At 33.2% G+C, this 17,206-nt stretch overlaps 1 protein-coding gene across 1 annotated transcript; it reads left to right on the top strand.

Moving 5' to 3' along the window:
- The first annotated feature begins 1,698 nt into the window (after positions 1-1,698).
- Positions 1,699-12,280, top strand: LOC133782779 (uncharacterized). Its single transcript, XM_062222159.1, has 16 exons — positions 1,699-2,057; positions 2,279-2,346; positions 2,797-2,952; positions 3,354-3,521; positions 4,037-4,187; positions 4,618-4,697; positions 5,147-5,419; positions 5,489-5,632; positions 5,864-5,998; positions 6,107-6,205; positions 9,689-9,745; positions 10,727-10,931; positions 11,070-11,188; positions 11,486-11,554; positions 11,670-11,768; positions 11,852-12,280. Exons 1-16 carry the CDS (start codon positions 1,934-1,936, stop codon positions 12,089-12,091), a joined length of 2,187 nt encoding a protein of 728 aa, XP_062078143.1. The 5' UTR covers positions 1,699-1,933; the 3' UTR covers positions 12,092-12,280.
- Positions 12,281-17,206: the final 4,926 nt, after the last annotated feature.

The raw sequence follows: 17,206 nt of genomic DNA, 5'->3' as shown, positions 1-17,206 counted from the left end.
TTTGTTCTTTATTTTATTTGGTTTCTTTCTTAGTTTTTAGTCTAAATCAAATTATCACCATTTGTTTTGCCAAAATTGTTAAGTGTTGATTTTGCCCAATTTGTTGATAATTCAATCCTTGTGGAGACAATACTCACTTATCATTATATTACTTGTTGATTGTGTACACTTGCACATTATTGATCAAATTTTATCACAACAGTATTAGTGATGGTGGATGGTACTTGAGAAATGAGAGTGGAGAGGACATTCGTTGGTAGGCACTCCACTTTTAATAGTCATTTCTCCGATAGAAAGGATCTTCAACTTCGTTTTTTAATGAAGTTTTCAATTCACCCATAAAACTTGCACTTCATGTTCTTCGACATTAAAGTAGCTTCAATTGTCATTCATAGCTATATCATATCCCTTGGAAAAGAACTAGGGCTCTAAATACCAAATAATACATAAGATTAGAATGACTATGCAGAAAAACCCAAATAAAAGAAATTATCTCTCAAAGCTCTAACTTAACATCTAATAATGTATACAATACATTTTCTAGATGATTAATGATTAAATCACACATTATGATGTTGTTGACCTGTGAAATTGGCCAACGGTTGTATGTACAGTATATGACACATTTTGAACGAAATGAATATAATATACGACAGAGTACAAATATCTTAAATAAACACACAAATTTTATAGTGGTTCAGTCCTGTTCTGATGAACAGTAATAACCTAATCCACTTAGTCTTTGGTATTGAATCACTCGATAGACCACTACACGGATGAACTGAAGTATTCACTCGTCACCAATTTGACCAGAGTTTCTCCCCAGAAAATATCTCTCTCAAAATCGTTCCAAGAAAGATCCAAAAAAAGTCCTCTTTATGAAGCCCTGGGTCCTTTATTTATAGTACCCAGGGGCTATTACATGATCAGTAATACTCAAGATTGTGGTTTGGTACACGATTATTGGGTAATGGAGATGCGTGTCCACCTCCCCATGATTATGAGATCGTGGGTCTTCTCGTTGTTTCTTTGGATCGTGGTCGATGATGCACGATTGAAACCTTCGGGAAAACGCTAAGTTTTGGTTGGTCTATGAGACTTAGGTGCTAGGCCCGATGACTCTTTACAGCTTGGGTGCTAGGCCTGATGACCTTCTGGGTGCTAGGCCTGCTGATCTTCTGGGTGCTAGGCTTGATGACCCTCTGGGTGCTAGGCTTGCTGATCTTCTGGGTGCTAGGCATGATGACCTTCTAGGTGCTAGGCCTGATGATTTCAGCTTGAACGAGTGTGAACTTTATCCAACAAAGTGTATTTTGGAGTTTAGGCCAACCACCCTATGAAGAATAGGGTGGGCCGACCACCCATATGGCTCTTGAGCATCTCAGGCCGACCACCCCTAGGGGCTAGGGCCAGGCCGACCACCCTATAAGTCCTGGACCTATCTTTTTTGCTCATCGATCTTTTTTTAATACTTTGTCATTTTTCCCTGACTTGTGATACCACATGCCGCTTTCCTAATAGCTTCCAAAAGCCCAGTATGTATGTAGCATTACTCTTTTTAGATATAATTCTTCAAGATATAAAATTGAAAGGACATGTCGTATATGATTTTGAAAATTATAATGTTAAACGGCGAGTCGTTTATTCACTTAATTAAGCACACACACAAAACAAGACACTGAGAGGACATGAAAACCATTAACATATGATCCGAGCCCTTAACGAAGCAGAGAGAGTGGTTCTCTAATGGCATTGCCCTAAACCTCCATTAACGCAACCACCTAGCTTTCTTCCTCCTCTTATTCGGATTCATCTTCATCGTTATCTTTTACTCAACTTAAGCTCATTCAATTCTCTCTTAAGAACCAGGGACGCGGGGTTCCAGCGGAGAGGAACTCACCACTTCACTTCTCTCCGATCAGACTCAGTATCCATGGACGCCAAGGCTACTGATGAAGCTTTCGCGGGACCTGGTGGACAACGCTCCTCCACGATTCCGTCCGGAGAGAACTCCGTCTGGGCTGACGTCTCTCCCCTGCTTGACGCCGCCTGTAGAGGTTAGTTTCCCACCCCACCCCTCATCCCCTGTTCAATTCTTTGCTTCTCTCTTGATGGTATTACATGTTTGGTTGGCGAGAAAATTAGAGGAAAAGAGAAGTTGGATGCGAATTCACCGTCAATAATCAGTTGTTTTCTTGTATTAGATTCTGTTAATCCAATAAACGAACCTATTGTAAACTATAAAAAATAAAAAGAATTTCAAAATTAATGTTTGCAGATCTTGAAGACGGCGAGCTCATTCATGGAGATAACTTCAATCTTTTTGCTGCCATGTCTGCTCTGGAGGTATGCATAACATTCACAACTATATCTCTGTGTCCCTTGGTTGATCCTCATTGAAAATTTTGGAGCTTCTTTTGTGGCTTCATCAATTTGTTTATAGAAAAATGTGTCATTGTTTTCATGGAGATGATCATACCTACTCCCGGGAGGAAATAGTATAAATTTCACCATGGCTTGGTGCAATCTGTTAATGTGTCATTGTATATTTATAGAAAAATGCGTCACATGGAGATGTCATTGTACTCTGTAAATGAAATTTTTTCCATGGCTTGGTGCAATCTGTTAAGGCAAACTTTTTAATATTTTAGTGAAGATAGTTTTAATCTGGTCTGGCACAGTTGACATTATGTAAAGAGTTGCATGACCTTACCAACAAAAAATGCATTTATGATTGCACTTTTATTTTTTCTCTGCTGAATAGTTTGGTCGTTTAAATGAAAATTTTCATGTTAGATAATGGACCCAAAGATGGACTCTGGCATGGTATGTAAATACTACTCTGTTGACGAAGCAATTGAGGATGGTGTTGCACCAATTCCAATTAGTTTTGATAAAACTATTGATGTTCGATGCACTATTGATATCATGGACCATCTTCTTGCTTGCGAGGTATCTATTTTAAACATTCCTTTCTCAATTGGTTTTATTATTCATGGCAAACTCAATGCTGCTGTAGCTAATTCATACCTTCAATCATGAGATGTTATTCTGTCTAATTCCTATCATACTGTTGTGGTGAGGTATCAAGGCACCTGGATAAGTTTCATAACTCTTCGTTCACTGGATAAAAATGTTTACTTTGTAATATGTTTCTGCACTTTTGGAGAAAATAATAATCTATTAAGCATAGCATTTTATCTTTTATTTAAAAAATCATTACAGTAAGTAGAAAAAAAGGTGTAAATTTACAAATAACTGAAATCAAATAATATATTTATATATGTAAGCTTATTTATCAAAACCATTGTATATATTTATATATTTCATCTAAATTACTGTTTTCATGGCAGGCAACATGGCACAAGGGTCATTCATTGTCGCAAACTGTTTTCTCTTGCATATATCTTCTGAGGCCTGATAGGACATCTTCACATGCCTTATTGCATTCCTTTTGCAGAGTCATACGAGCAACCTGCAAGGCAGTTATTTCAGTTGTTTCAGATGCACGCACACATGAAGTAAAGTATTCCAACAGCTCTTTTTGGTATATGCTGTTTTAGACTTTAGGGACTGCCATTGAGAAGAATTAATTAATGACTTGTAGTGTGTTACTTATAGTTATTACTATTTTTCATATGTAGTTCCTAGGGCTGATAGAGTGATGGTAAAATAATGTACTCTGGAGGCTTTATGAAGTGTTTCATTTTCCATAGGTGTAGAAAAATATTTCATTTTGGTGCAACTCTGAAATGCCATTGATAGAGCCCATACAGTAATAGCATAAAAGTAGTAGAAGGGTATATGTGTCATTATAATGAAGGGTAGTATATGGGATGATGGGAATTATATTGTAATTGAGCAGTAGCTCTTGGAAGAGTTGAGGTCTCTCAAATACCTCATGGTACATCAGCCACTAAATATTTAACTTCATTATGAAGTTCTTATAATCTTTATTCAGTAAACTGCATCTGATTATACCTACAGTTGAAATGATGTGGTTCCAGTTCTGATAATGATTTAGTATCTATGGTAGGAAGAGGATCTTTTTACAATGAGTTATGGCCTTCCTTTGAATGGGGATGGAGATGATAAGTGCTTAACTGTGCTAAATGCTGTTGAAGAAACACTATGTCGTCAATTGCGTGCCTGCAAAGCGCCATCTTCTAGAAGAAAAGTGTCAGAAGGTAGACATTGAACGTGGTCAATTATTACTACACCTTTTTCTCTTTCTAATTAAAATTATTGCTAATTTGTTCTGGGTGTCTAAGAATGAGACACATAAAACTTACAAAGACGAATATAGTTTAATGAAGAAAAATCATTTTAGTCACATACATGGTGAGTTATCCATTGATTGGAAAGTGTAAATGCCATTTGAACAAATAGTCAATATACTTGAGTTTTCCAATATAATCTCAATATCTTCTATTCCTGAAAGGATGAATGTCATCAATGGGAAAAAACAATAAAGGAGAAGAAAAATAGGAAATGAACTTGTTAGTTTGATATTGTGGAAATGAACAATAACTTTTCTTTTTATTTTACTGCCTTCTGCATTCTGAGACCCCGTGGTGTTTTAACATCTCCTTGTTAATATCCTAATTTTGGATGCAGATATAGAGCCATTACAAACTAATGTTGATCTGGAAGAAGGCTATTGCAAAGCTTTGCTGTGCCGCTTACGCCTTCGTAAGGTTTTAGCCTGTGTTATTCTTATTAAAAGTTTTTAGACTATGCATATGTTATTATTATTGGCTTTGCAAAAATTCGGAGTCTTGTCTGTGCATTGTTTCTGAGCACAGCCATACTTAAAGAAAAATGTTTCATCTTCTTGAAGGCTAATTGCAGGTCTTTGGTTTTGCCTATTTCATCATATCATTACATACATATACAAGAGTTTCTTGGTACAAATCATATGATTTTCTATTGTTGTTTTTCATGTCAAATGTTATCGTAGATTTTACTTCAGACAAGCCATAAAGTGTACTAACCATTCACTGAAATTATTTAAGCTCAGGCAAGATATAAAGTGTTTTAATCATTACTGATAGATATGTGTGTGTCTATATATGTATAAATAATTCTTTTCCCTTTGTGATAAGTTTAATTCAAGATCAGTCATCATCCTTTCATTTGCTTTCAGCATTTTTATCATGTTCTTGCATGTGTGAGGCGTCCACAAGGGAGAGGCTTGGAGTTGGCCAGAAAACATATAGCCTCCTGCATATCAGAGTTAGAATGCATTCTTTCTTCATCAGAATTTCTTCGATCTAGGGCTTCAGGAGCTTGCAATGATGGTTTAGAAGATAAAACTACTGCTTCTGGTTGTCCACCAATTGGATTTGACGCTAGTTTAAATTGTAGATTGGCTGCCCCTACACCACCACGTGCTATTAAAATTCTTAGCTGGAAAGAGGTGAGGCTTAATTAGTTGCTTTTACTTCTCTATTGTTTTCTGTCTGAACTTCTCATTTTTTTTATGCAGGCTGTCAAATATTTTATGAAACTTTTTCATGATCTTGACATTATATGTTCGTACTCATTGGACCCATCTTTAGACAGTGTATTGCACTTTGTAGTTCAATTTCAAAAGACTCAACCAGATTTAGTTGCCAGGTCTCATCTACAGGTCAGTTTTTGATGTTTTAACTTTTTCTATTTATTTTTTATTTTTTTTATGCATTCTATAGTTTCTTTGTTCATATGTAATTTCATGACTTCATGCAATATTTATTTTATAGTGTAAACATTGAACATAGTCTGTGTGCAAACCAATATTTTTTTTTCTAAAACCTTCAGTAATATTGCTTAGTTCTCTAATTATTATTGTAACTTCTCAATCCTTTTAACTTCTGAACAGCTTCTTCTGGTTCAAGATGCGAAACTCCATGGTCGGGATCCTATCTTTGCCGTTATTACTAGAGCTGCAGCATTGCCTGAAGCTACAAAGAGCCATGATATTCAAAAAAATGAATTTGTTGTACAACTAGGACAGGTGAGAGCAGTTGTTATTTGATATAAAAATTTGTCAATTTTCTCTCTCTTGAGGAAGAAGAATGTTTTTCTAATTCATGCCACTAAATTCTTTGTACCAATTGTGCAGTTAGTGATCAATCTCCTCAAAATTATTTGTACCAATAGTGCTTGGCAAAGGCGTAAGCTTGGGAAGATTATGCAAGATTGGCGTGTAATATACTTGCAGGTCTGTTTTAGTCGAGTTTGCAAAATCTTATTTCATAGGGTGTTATTTATCTTTGGTTTCATTTTTATGAAAGTCATTCAAATTTTTGGGGAAAGGGAGGATTCACCTTATTGTGAGCAACCTTTATTTATTTATGATTATTATTTTATTGTTTTCCCCTAGGGAAACATATGATTTTAAACTAGGTGAAGCTTCTATTTATAAAAAATTAGATATGGTAGGGTGCTAAACTGTCTTAAGTCCTAACAAGAGGCTATCTCCATTGGTTAGAATTTAAGGGCGTGCGTGTGTACGGGAGGGAGAGAAAAGGAGAGGAGGGAGAACCCTAAGATTGTTGTGTGTTCTTTGGGTTACAGCAGAAGGCTCTATGGATCTTTGAAGATATCGGGGGAAATGCTGGCTGCATTGGGACAAGATTATACATTTGGTAGCTATTTGGTTATATAATGTTAAAAATTTTAAAAGTAGTACCTTATTCTTTGATTTCATCAGAGATTGACAGTTTATTTGTAATGACTTAATTTCTTTTTCTCAGTTTTTTGGCTACTGCTTATAGTGGGTTTTTCCACTCACTATTTCTCTTGTACTAACCCATTATGTTTACAAGTTTGAGGATTTGTAAAAAAAAAGATGGAAGTAAAGATGGGTTTTGTGATTTTTTTTTTTAACATTTGTCATATTTAATAAAGGAAACTCTTTATTTTATTGAATATGACCAACAAAATTAAAATACATCTCTTAACTGTCCCAAGGCCCTAGTTTTGTTTCAGGAGTGTGGAAGTTTGTTTCCTATCTTTTTTGAGACTCGTGAGTTTCTCAGTTTAGGGACAATAAAATCCATTCGTAGAAGAAATTGGTTTGCTTTGTTTTCAAGGGAAACTTCCATCTTTATTTCCTCATTCCATGCTTGGACCGACTCATGTAATGGAAAATTTTCCTGTCATTTGTTAGGCATCAGATACGGAATGCAGCTATATAGGATTAGTGTGTTGAGTTGTCAATTTACTAAAGTTCTATTGGTTGGCTAGTAGGTGTTATTGTTAGTCTTAGCTTATAAATAGTCTAAGAGAATACTTGGAAGGGATGTATAGAAGAATTTGGTTACTATTTAGAGTTTAGAATTTCTACTCTGGGAGTTTTTGCTAGGTTTTCTCGAATTAACCTAGACTTTGTACAAGATTTGGTTCTTTTCAATACAATTCGTTTATTCTTTGTTCTCTCAAGTTTGGAAAGAACTTTAGTTTCTATCAAGTGGTATCAACACAGTTGGTCCATGGCGATGTTACCCATTTTTAGTGGGGATGATATGTTTCAGTGGATGGTTCGCATTGAGGAATATTTTCGCCTCCATCAAAGTATTGAAAGAAAGAAGGTGGTTGTTGCTAAAGAATGCCTTAGAGGAGTTGCTTGGCGTTGGTTTCAGATGGTAGAGGAGCAAGACCCAATCAAGAACTGGTTAGATTTTCGAATCACGTTGTTCAATTGTGGCAGTCGAATTGAGGACGATCCGTTTGGCAAATTGATGGCACTGCAATACAAAGGTTCTGAGACAGGATTCTGGACTCAGTTCGAGAAGATGACGACACAGTAGCGTGGCATTCTAGTAACTTTTCTTCATGATATATTCTTGGGTAATCTGAATGTGGATATTGTTGCTAAGGTGTTGAAGAGCGACTGAAGTCGCAACATCAGACTTAGAATCATGAGGATGATGAGTTGAAAGATGATGAAGGCCAAATCGTTAGTACTTCTGTTTCTCCATCGGAAATTCTGGGCCCTGAATTGAAGATTCTTGGTTCTCATTCAGAGATGCTTCCAAGAAAAGGAGGTGAAGTTATACGAGAAAGTCAGCGACAAATTCCAGCGATGACTTGCATGACTTCAGAGATGGTACGACCAACAGTGAGGAAGCCGATGACGGTAGTGGAGAAGTCGAACATGCTAGACACCAAGAGTGACATTTATGGGGTCACAGAGCTGAAGTCGGCAACGAGGGAGAGAGTCTTTGCAACTAGGCACTCTTCAAAGGGTTTAATAAAGACTTATCATGTAAGGCCCAATCCATTAACTTTTGTTCTAGATCTGGCCCACATAAGAAAACATCTTGACCTAATTGATCAAGATAATGGGTTGGTCATATGGGACCCAGGTAAGGCCCATTTAATTATTTCTTCTCCATTTAGAGGGCTAGAATCCATCACTCGATTCCATCTCTTACAATCGACATCCAACATGAACGAACAACTGTGAGGTTGCGACTCATAGCTTGCACCTGGGGGCAGCACAAGGTAGTTGACGTGGTGGACGACGCTGTGGTGAGGGCCATCAGGAAACAGAGGCTACAACTGGGTCTTGTTCCAAGCGAGCTAAGCTTGCAAAAAACACTATTCTTGTTTATGAGTCAGCTCTCTACTTGCAGACGAAAAATCCAGGGTTTAATGGGGTGCTTGCATCTGTAACTCGATGGATTTTTGACAGAGGGAAATCCAACCCGACATTTGGTGATGATGAGTTGTGTTTTTGGAATCAGGGGAACTTGTTGAGATTCGATGAGGTGTAGGTTGCATCTGTTATTTGATGGATTTTTGACAGAGGGAGGTTGAATTTTTTATTTTGTTTTCTGGTTATGCGTGGATCTTCAATCCTCCTGCAGTACTTTCAACAAGTCATGTGCTTACAAAATAATATAATCAGCCTTTGGTTGTCCTACGGTATCGTATTGTTTCCTTCAGTTAAAAAAAATGATAATGGATGACAGATGTTGGTAAGGCGACACTACTGGCTCCCAACAACTATCAACCCTGATAATGGTATGCAGCTGTCAGGAACAAAGGATGGTTTTGGGTTCATATATAATTTTCCACTGGTTCAGCTGTTGCAGAGTGTACCACAGCAACCCAAGGAGAATTGGAAGACTACCGGCTATTGCAAGAGCAATTTTTAGTTTCACCTTGAGGACAAGGTGAAGTTTGGGGCGTTGGTATTGTTAGGCATCAGATATTGAATAGAGCTATATAGGATTAGTGTGTTGATGTCAATTTAGTAAAGTTCTATTGGTTGGCTAGTAGGTGTTATTGTTAAACCTAGCCTATAAATAGTCTAAGAGAATACTTGGAAGGGATATATAGAAGAATTTGGTTACTGTTTAGAGTTTAGAGTTTCTACTCTTGGAGTTTTCGCTAGGTTTTCTCGAATTAACCTAGACTTTGTACAAGATTTGGTTCTTTTCAATACAATTTGTTTATTCTTTGTTCTCTAAAGTTTAGTTTGGGAAGAACTTTAGTTTCTATCATCATTTTTAATGGGAAACTTAATTCTCGTTGCAGTTGACCATGAGCAAAATGATTTGTAACTTTTGGTCTCTGCTAGGGGCAACCATTTTTTTTAGCTGTATCTTCCTGTATTAATTTGACGAGTAATTTTTCTGCTTTATTTGTATTAAATTTATATGATAACTATATCAGTTTTTTTTTTGGTTTGCAGCTAGAGATGGTTTTCAAAAGGGAGTGCGGAGAAAATGCAAGCATGTTGAAAGAAGAGGTATGTCAATGATTTCTACTTTCATGCAGTGGCCCTGCTATTGCTATTAGTGGTTGCCATGTGTTTATGAAATTCTCACTACACTAAATACACATAAGTCCCATGTAAAATAAAAAAGCTTTTATGAGATTATTTATATTTAAACCAGGTGCTATACTTTTGCACTAACAATGAAATTAAGGATTTTATTTTTGGTAGTAACAATTATGAGCAACAGGATTTAGATTCTTGGCTCGTGTGGGTGGGGTCATTATTATATTCGAACAATAATCTTGATCATTACTCATTTACGGAACTTATTGATTATTTGCTTATTTGGTAGCAGTGGAAGTTTGGAAGAAGAATTATTTATTGACAGTTTAGTGAGATTTGGCACCGATCTAGGGGTTAGAGCTTAAAATTCTCTAAATGATGGGAGATTAAATTGTTGATGAACTTTAGGAGAAAAATCAGCTGAACTCTCCATTTTACATCAACACAAAGAGGATTCTTTAATTATCTAAGTTTTGAATCAATCAAAAGTCAACGTCTATGTACATTGTTTATGAAATTATTAAACTTACAGGTAACCTTTTTTTATTATTCCCGGTAATAGGAAGAAAGAGGGCTGGTAAACTAATCAAGATTTGTTTTCCCCTTTTGATTGATTCAGGTGTGTCTTCCCTAAGAGAATTTCCTCTAAATAAATCAAAAAGGAATATAAGTAAGAAAATATCAGTGAAAAAGGATAACACAGGCATGCCTGTTCAGAGTTTTAAGGATTTTCCGTGCAATTCATAAATATTTATGTATGAACGCCCCCTTTTAAGGATCAGAGTTCCTCTTTCACAGGTTGGACTACTTAGATGGTAGAGTATGAAATTCATTGGGTTACATTTACCTGTGCAGAGTGCTCTTAATATTGGAAATTTTATTTGTCTTTCTGAATAGAATTAAGACATACGTTTGCTCTTATGATTAAATTGTTTTGGCATTCCACAGAATTCATGGGTGAAAATATTTCAACATATCCTCATTTGGGTGGAAGAGCAAACATACTGGATAGCTTCTCGGTTTCTCATTTTGGGTTTTGAGTTAGAGCTATATTCCCCCAATGAATATTGTATGGTGTATTGGTATTTATATGTTGTACTGGTCAAGCTTGCAGAGAAAACTCATCTTAAGATGGCAGTCACCAGCGGGGCTGGTAAGTTTGCCACTAATTTCTTTCTCCACTTGCCAGCTAATGCACATTTTTATACTTTCATATTTGATGGTTATGTTCCTACAAATTTTGTCTTGTTTATAATGCAATGTTGTGCATTTTTGTACCTCTGCTAATCAGGTAAACGAAGAGGAAAGAAAAAAAGGGATACTTCAAAAGATGCGTTGAAAGATTATCAAATCCCACCAGCGGTTTTGTTTCTTCAGTGTCAAATATGTTTGGCTGAAGGGCTCACTATGGTAATTGTGCTTGATTTATTTCCTAGATAGGAATTGAACACCACTTCCTCTTGCACCATTTAACAGTGACAATAGTCCAAGTGGCAGAAAAGATCCTTCTACCCTCTATTGGTGGTAAATGATTTGGTTTATTATAACTTGAGCCATACTTTAAAGGGTTCATTAAGAACCTATTCTTAAATTCTCAACTAAATCATTTTTATACTATGAACTTGAAAAATAATACGCCTTCCATCAGCATAATGTTTACTTCCTCTTGTCACGCAAATCCACTGTTATTTAATCCTATATTTTCAGATGCTTGCTGCTCTTAGGAATGAACAAAGAATTTTCGAGATTCGAAGCCCTTTTAATACCGAGTATGAGGTATGCTTTTATAATTATCCTCAGCTATTTGGGCTATAAAACACTTGCAGGAAGTTCTGTTAGTTGAATTCTTATAAAGATCTTTTATGTCTCACTAAGCTTAAATTGAATGCAGAGATTTATTCAACATTTCGAGCTTTTACAAAAAGCAAGCATTCCTGATCACATTGCATACCCTTCATTTCAAGAATCCACAACCTATGCTCGTTTCTCGGTGAGTAATCCACAAGCAATTTTCATATTGTTTCTGCAATCCTCTGGGAGACTTACTGCTTTTTTTCTTTCTTCCTTGTTCAGAACCTGCTTATGTACAATTACTTCAAGGATGCTCTGAGAATGGCGAAAGAGGTCAAGAGTAGTTTCTCGAATGAACCTGACAAATTAGCCGAACTCAGAAGGTTAGAGCAAGTGGCCGAGCACAATAGCATCGCGTTGAATGTGATTTGCCGGGTTGGAACTCTTGACCCTTCTCTAAAGGTTTCATTTGAGTTCAACCACCATCCTTACTTTGCTACTGCAGTAGTTAAGAGATCTTGATGGTGTCTTCTAATGATGATCTCAACAATTTTGAAATGCATTAAATTAATGATAAAAAGGAAAAAAGAGTCTTGTTACGGCTCTTTCAGTATCAATATTTGTTAAAAACAAATTTTTACAATTACTTATTACATTAATTAATTTGTAATTGCAATGAGAGTACAATAAAACCATATTAGTTTTATTTTATTGCAGATATTTTTCTATTCATTTTTGAAGGGAATAGACAGGTGTAAACCCGTGATAGTGATTCCTGGTCGAGTTCCAGCTCGATGTTGAGCGTTGACACTTCATATCGTATAAATATAATACCTCGTATTTATAATAATTTAAACAAGGCTTTATATCTTGGTTGTCAAGTGTCCAAGTCTTATATTTTATTTTGTGGCATGTTTTTTTTATAATTTGGAGGCGTCAAATAAATATGTATAAATATATTTTGGTAATACTTTCTCATTCATTTTCACTTATTTAACAAATAAACATTGTTGACAATCATTAGTGCTAGTTAAGGTGCCAAAAAGGAGCAAATGGTTTATCTGTCACTTTTAAATTTTGTAGGACTGAAATATTATTTTTAGGAAATGTATGACTTTTCTCTCACACACACACACACATATCTTACCTATTATATAAGTGACTATCTAACAGAGTTTAGTATTTAACGGATTTTGGTATGTTTTAACAGAATTTGTTACGAATTTAACAGAATATGTTAAAAAAAAAAGTTAAATTTAGATAAGTCATCCAAACTGAACAATTGCTTCTATTCCCAAAAAATACAATAATTGGTTCTTTACACAATCAAATAATTAATGTTAAAAAAATTAAACAATACAACACTTCAGAAGTACACATCCTTTCAAGAGTACACAACCTTTTGTGTAACACATTATCTTATATAAATATTATATATATATATATGTATGTATCTGTACACATAGATGCATATAATAGGAATCTGACTTTTAGAACAAGTACCTTATCTGTCAAAGGTCATTTAGGAAGTTTATAACTTTTCTGGGATAACAAGAAAAGGATCACCAACATCACCAACAGAACACCTTCCAAAAAATAACTGAAATCTATATAGCAAGGATAAACATGCATTCACTGTATTTATACCCATTTTCGTTTCATTCTTTCCCTGTTAATGTTCCAAAGAGAGGCCCAAAACGAAATCTAAAACCAGACAAAGCATTAAAATACTAATGGTGCCAGTATGGCATCTCACTCCGACCTTCAAGATATGTTTAATGCAAAATAGACACTAACTTCTGATAAAACTCTTAATATAAATATATATTTGGGGTAGCAATTGCATTGTAAACTTTTTACATGCTACATATTTATAATATTCGTGGTAGTTACAAATCTATAGCATTTCTTATCCTTCTAATATTCCTTTACAAGAAAATTATTATAATTATACAAACCAAGAAAGCAAAGCAATAAGCAAGAATCATTAATCATTAATCAATATTAGAACACGACGCATTCAGGCACCGGTGTTTCTTTCCTTGGTACAAAAAAGTTAAGTATTTTTTATTTGATTATGATAATTTTATAATGATGATGATTTTATAATGCTATAGCACGTGCTTTGTACGTGCACCAAATGGAGGCATCGTGTTCTATATTTTGCTTCACAACGTGTATTGCACGTATTTTATACCTAGTATATATATATATATATATATAATGAGAATCTAATGGGTATTTAGTTTTAGAGAGTAAGGTGATACTAATATGAAAGTCCGGAGATTTTAATGCTGAAACTTATTAGCTAGGATCTAAATATATTAAGTGATTAAAAATTGAGCTGAAATAAACCAAATTTAATAATTTGAGTTTATTGTTAATTTAGTCGAATTCAAGACTTAATCACCAGCAAAAAATAAAATAAAAATGGGGATCATTTTCTAATTTGCAGAAATTTCATGGGCATGCATGCCCAAAACTCTTTAAATTATATTTTTCCAACAAAGTTGAACAACGTAAATTTTTTTCAGTTTAATGGAAAAATTTATATTTATATCCAATGATGCACATAACATATTTTTTTTATATCTTCTATATAAAAAGTGTGTAGAAAACAGAATTTTTTTGTTTTAACGGTTTGTCTCGTTAATTTTAATGAAATATTCTAAATATTTAACGAAATATATTTTTAAAATTAATTAAAATTAGATATTTATGAATTATATTAATATAAATTCAAATATTATAATATAAATTCAAATTCAAATATTATAATATATCATTATTATAATAATATATAATACAATACTAGAAATTTAATAATTATATTAATATAAATTTAAATGTTATAAAATATTATTATGATAATAATATATAATCCTAATTTTTTACTAATTATATTAATATGAATTCAAATATTATAAAATATTATTATGATAATATTTAATACTGTTGACGCTGTTTTTCGTCAACTTAATTATGTAGATCAATTAAACAATTAATTAGAAAGAAAATAGATTTTTATGTGGATCAGCAGTTAAAACATGCTTACGTCTACGAGTCACTTTTATTAAAATCCGTGTTAAAGCTTCAAGAAGAAGCAATTTTCACAGTGTTTCTCCGTACCAAATTGTGCGTGAATACAAATGACCAGATCCAGACTATTTATAGACCTGGTTACAAGAATATATTCTCATAAGTTTAGGGAAATTACAACATGTATTCAAATTTAAATTCAAATGAATATCCGAATAATAATAATAATAATACAACTAAAATACATTACTTAAATAAAGATCCCATAAAAATAGAGATTTAATACACGTTTTTTACCAATCCCAAAGAAATATGGATTTCCAAATAGCTTCACCGTGTATGTATTTAACGCGTCTTCGAGCTCACCACTCTAGTTATCGCCACCTCCTTACTTGATCAGTCTGTCGAACTCATCTCTTGGAGGAGATTGATGCTTTCGAGCCTGCAACTCATGTTCGAGTGTTGATGACGTAACTATGGAACTTCGTAACAATTTGTACAAGTATAATACTTATTAATTCCGAGCTTACACTTTACGAACTTACATTTCGAGATTGTTTATTTATTCCCGAAATTTTGGTGTAACAAATACTTATATTAATATAAATTTACATATTTTAAAATATCATTATAATAATATATATTACATAATCTTAATTTTTATTAAAAAAATTATCATTTATGTTTAAAAAAATTATCATATTATATATATATTAAAAAAATTTATAAATAATGTTTTGGTTTAATTTTTTATCTAATATGTTTATGTTATTTGTTAATATATAATATTGTCTATTTATTTAAAATTTATATGATAATGATATAAATTTAATAAAAATAATTAATAAATGCTATAAATAAAATTAAGTACATATACAGGTATGTTGATACATGAATAGGTTGCATTTTTATGCCACATGACTCTTTAAAAGTATAAATTATTTTGTTGATTTGATCTCATGAACAGATTATTCCATAAACCAAAAACTGAATTTAAAAAAAAATGGACCTTTTTGTTGGTTAATCTGTCATATCATTTCGATTTATTAGCATTTTCTTTCGGTCTTTTGGTAGGTAGCAAAAACCATAATATCCAAATTACTCTATCTTCTATTCCTAGAAAAGAAATATATAAATATATATATGTATTATATAGTGAAATAAATAGGCAAAAATCCAAGATGGGACCTCATAGGTACTCCGGATTTGGTCAGTTGTTTTTGGACAAAGAAAGACTACCAAAGTATGTGGTGCCAGTTCAATTCAACCTAATAATATTAATAAGTTTTAAGTATAAGCACATATTTAATTAATTGCCATTTGTTCCATTTGTCTTTAAAGCACTGTGTTTCGTATTTTTGGCCCTGCTGCCGACTATTCCAATTTTTGTTTTTATTCTTTAATTAATTCTCTTAATAGATATTGCCAACTGAAACAGAAAGACCACCACCGCCACCAATAATAGCACTCCTTAAAATAATAATAATAGTTCAATAATATGCAACTATGTATGTATATTATATAAAGCTGCTCTTTCATCATGTGCCACTTGAACTTCAAATTACTTTTTTATTAATAATAATAATAATAATCCTTTAACTATTATATAATTTATATTCTTAACTTTTTCTTGTAATACTTGTGTGGTTCTTACTATATATCATGGTGTAGGAATTAATAGAAACAAAATATGTAGTGAGTTTAAAAAAAAAAAGAGATGTGTTTCTATCTATGATTGACCCAATAGGAATTAAGAAATACTTTTTTTTCAAAAAAAAATTAAAAATAAAAAATATATTTAAGGTGAATTTAATGGAAGAGGAAGAGTAAGTGAGTGAGTGGATGAATGTTAATTATGTGGTCCCTACTTTGAATGTGGGGACCATGGCCATGTTGTAGCTGGAATCGTGTGCAGAAGAAAGAAGGGAAATCAAATATGGATTGTTAAAATTGGGAAATTAACTAAGATTGACAAAACCGAAACTTGGGTGTACCCTCTATATATAGTATGTTTGATTATTTCAAGATAATAGACAGCTTTTTAAAATGGTAGTTTTTAATGGCCCTTTCAAATAATAATAATTAGATTTCTCAAATTTTAAAATAATGACAAGAGGAGTGCTAAGGAGACAATGACAATTAACAAGACAATATTTGTGGGTGGAAGTAATATTCATAGGAAGAATTAAGTCAATAAAATGCTCAATTGAATTTAGGGTGCATCTACAAAGTTATATGATAAATGGAATTTGATTTAATTAATGAGAATTATTAGAGTAAACGTGTTTGTTTAACCAAGTGTTTATATTGTATTGTATAATAGAAGTAATTGAGGAGTCCATTACATTTACTAATTCTTAAGTATTGTTATGGGGCATTTATGATATTTAACACCACTTGATACAATATAAGGTAATTGGTTAAATTTAATATCAAATTCTACATATTTTAATATAAAATTAATTCAAATTTGTGGTCGTGTCTACTCAATTTAAATGTGACAAGTTTTTACTTACAAAATATTACCCCTAATTTATAACTAATAGTAGGACAAACTTACAATTTATAATATTATTTTTATTAAAATTAACCAATCAC

This window comes from Humulus lupulus, chromosome 6, assembly GCF_963169125.1.
Source record: "Humulus lupulus chromosome 6, drHumLupu1.1, whole genome shotgun sequence".
NCBI lineage: Eukaryota > Viridiplantae > Streptophyta > Magnoliopsida > Rosales > Cannabaceae > Humulus > Humulus lupulus.
This window is presented reverse-complemented; position numbering and strand designations above follow the sequence as displayed.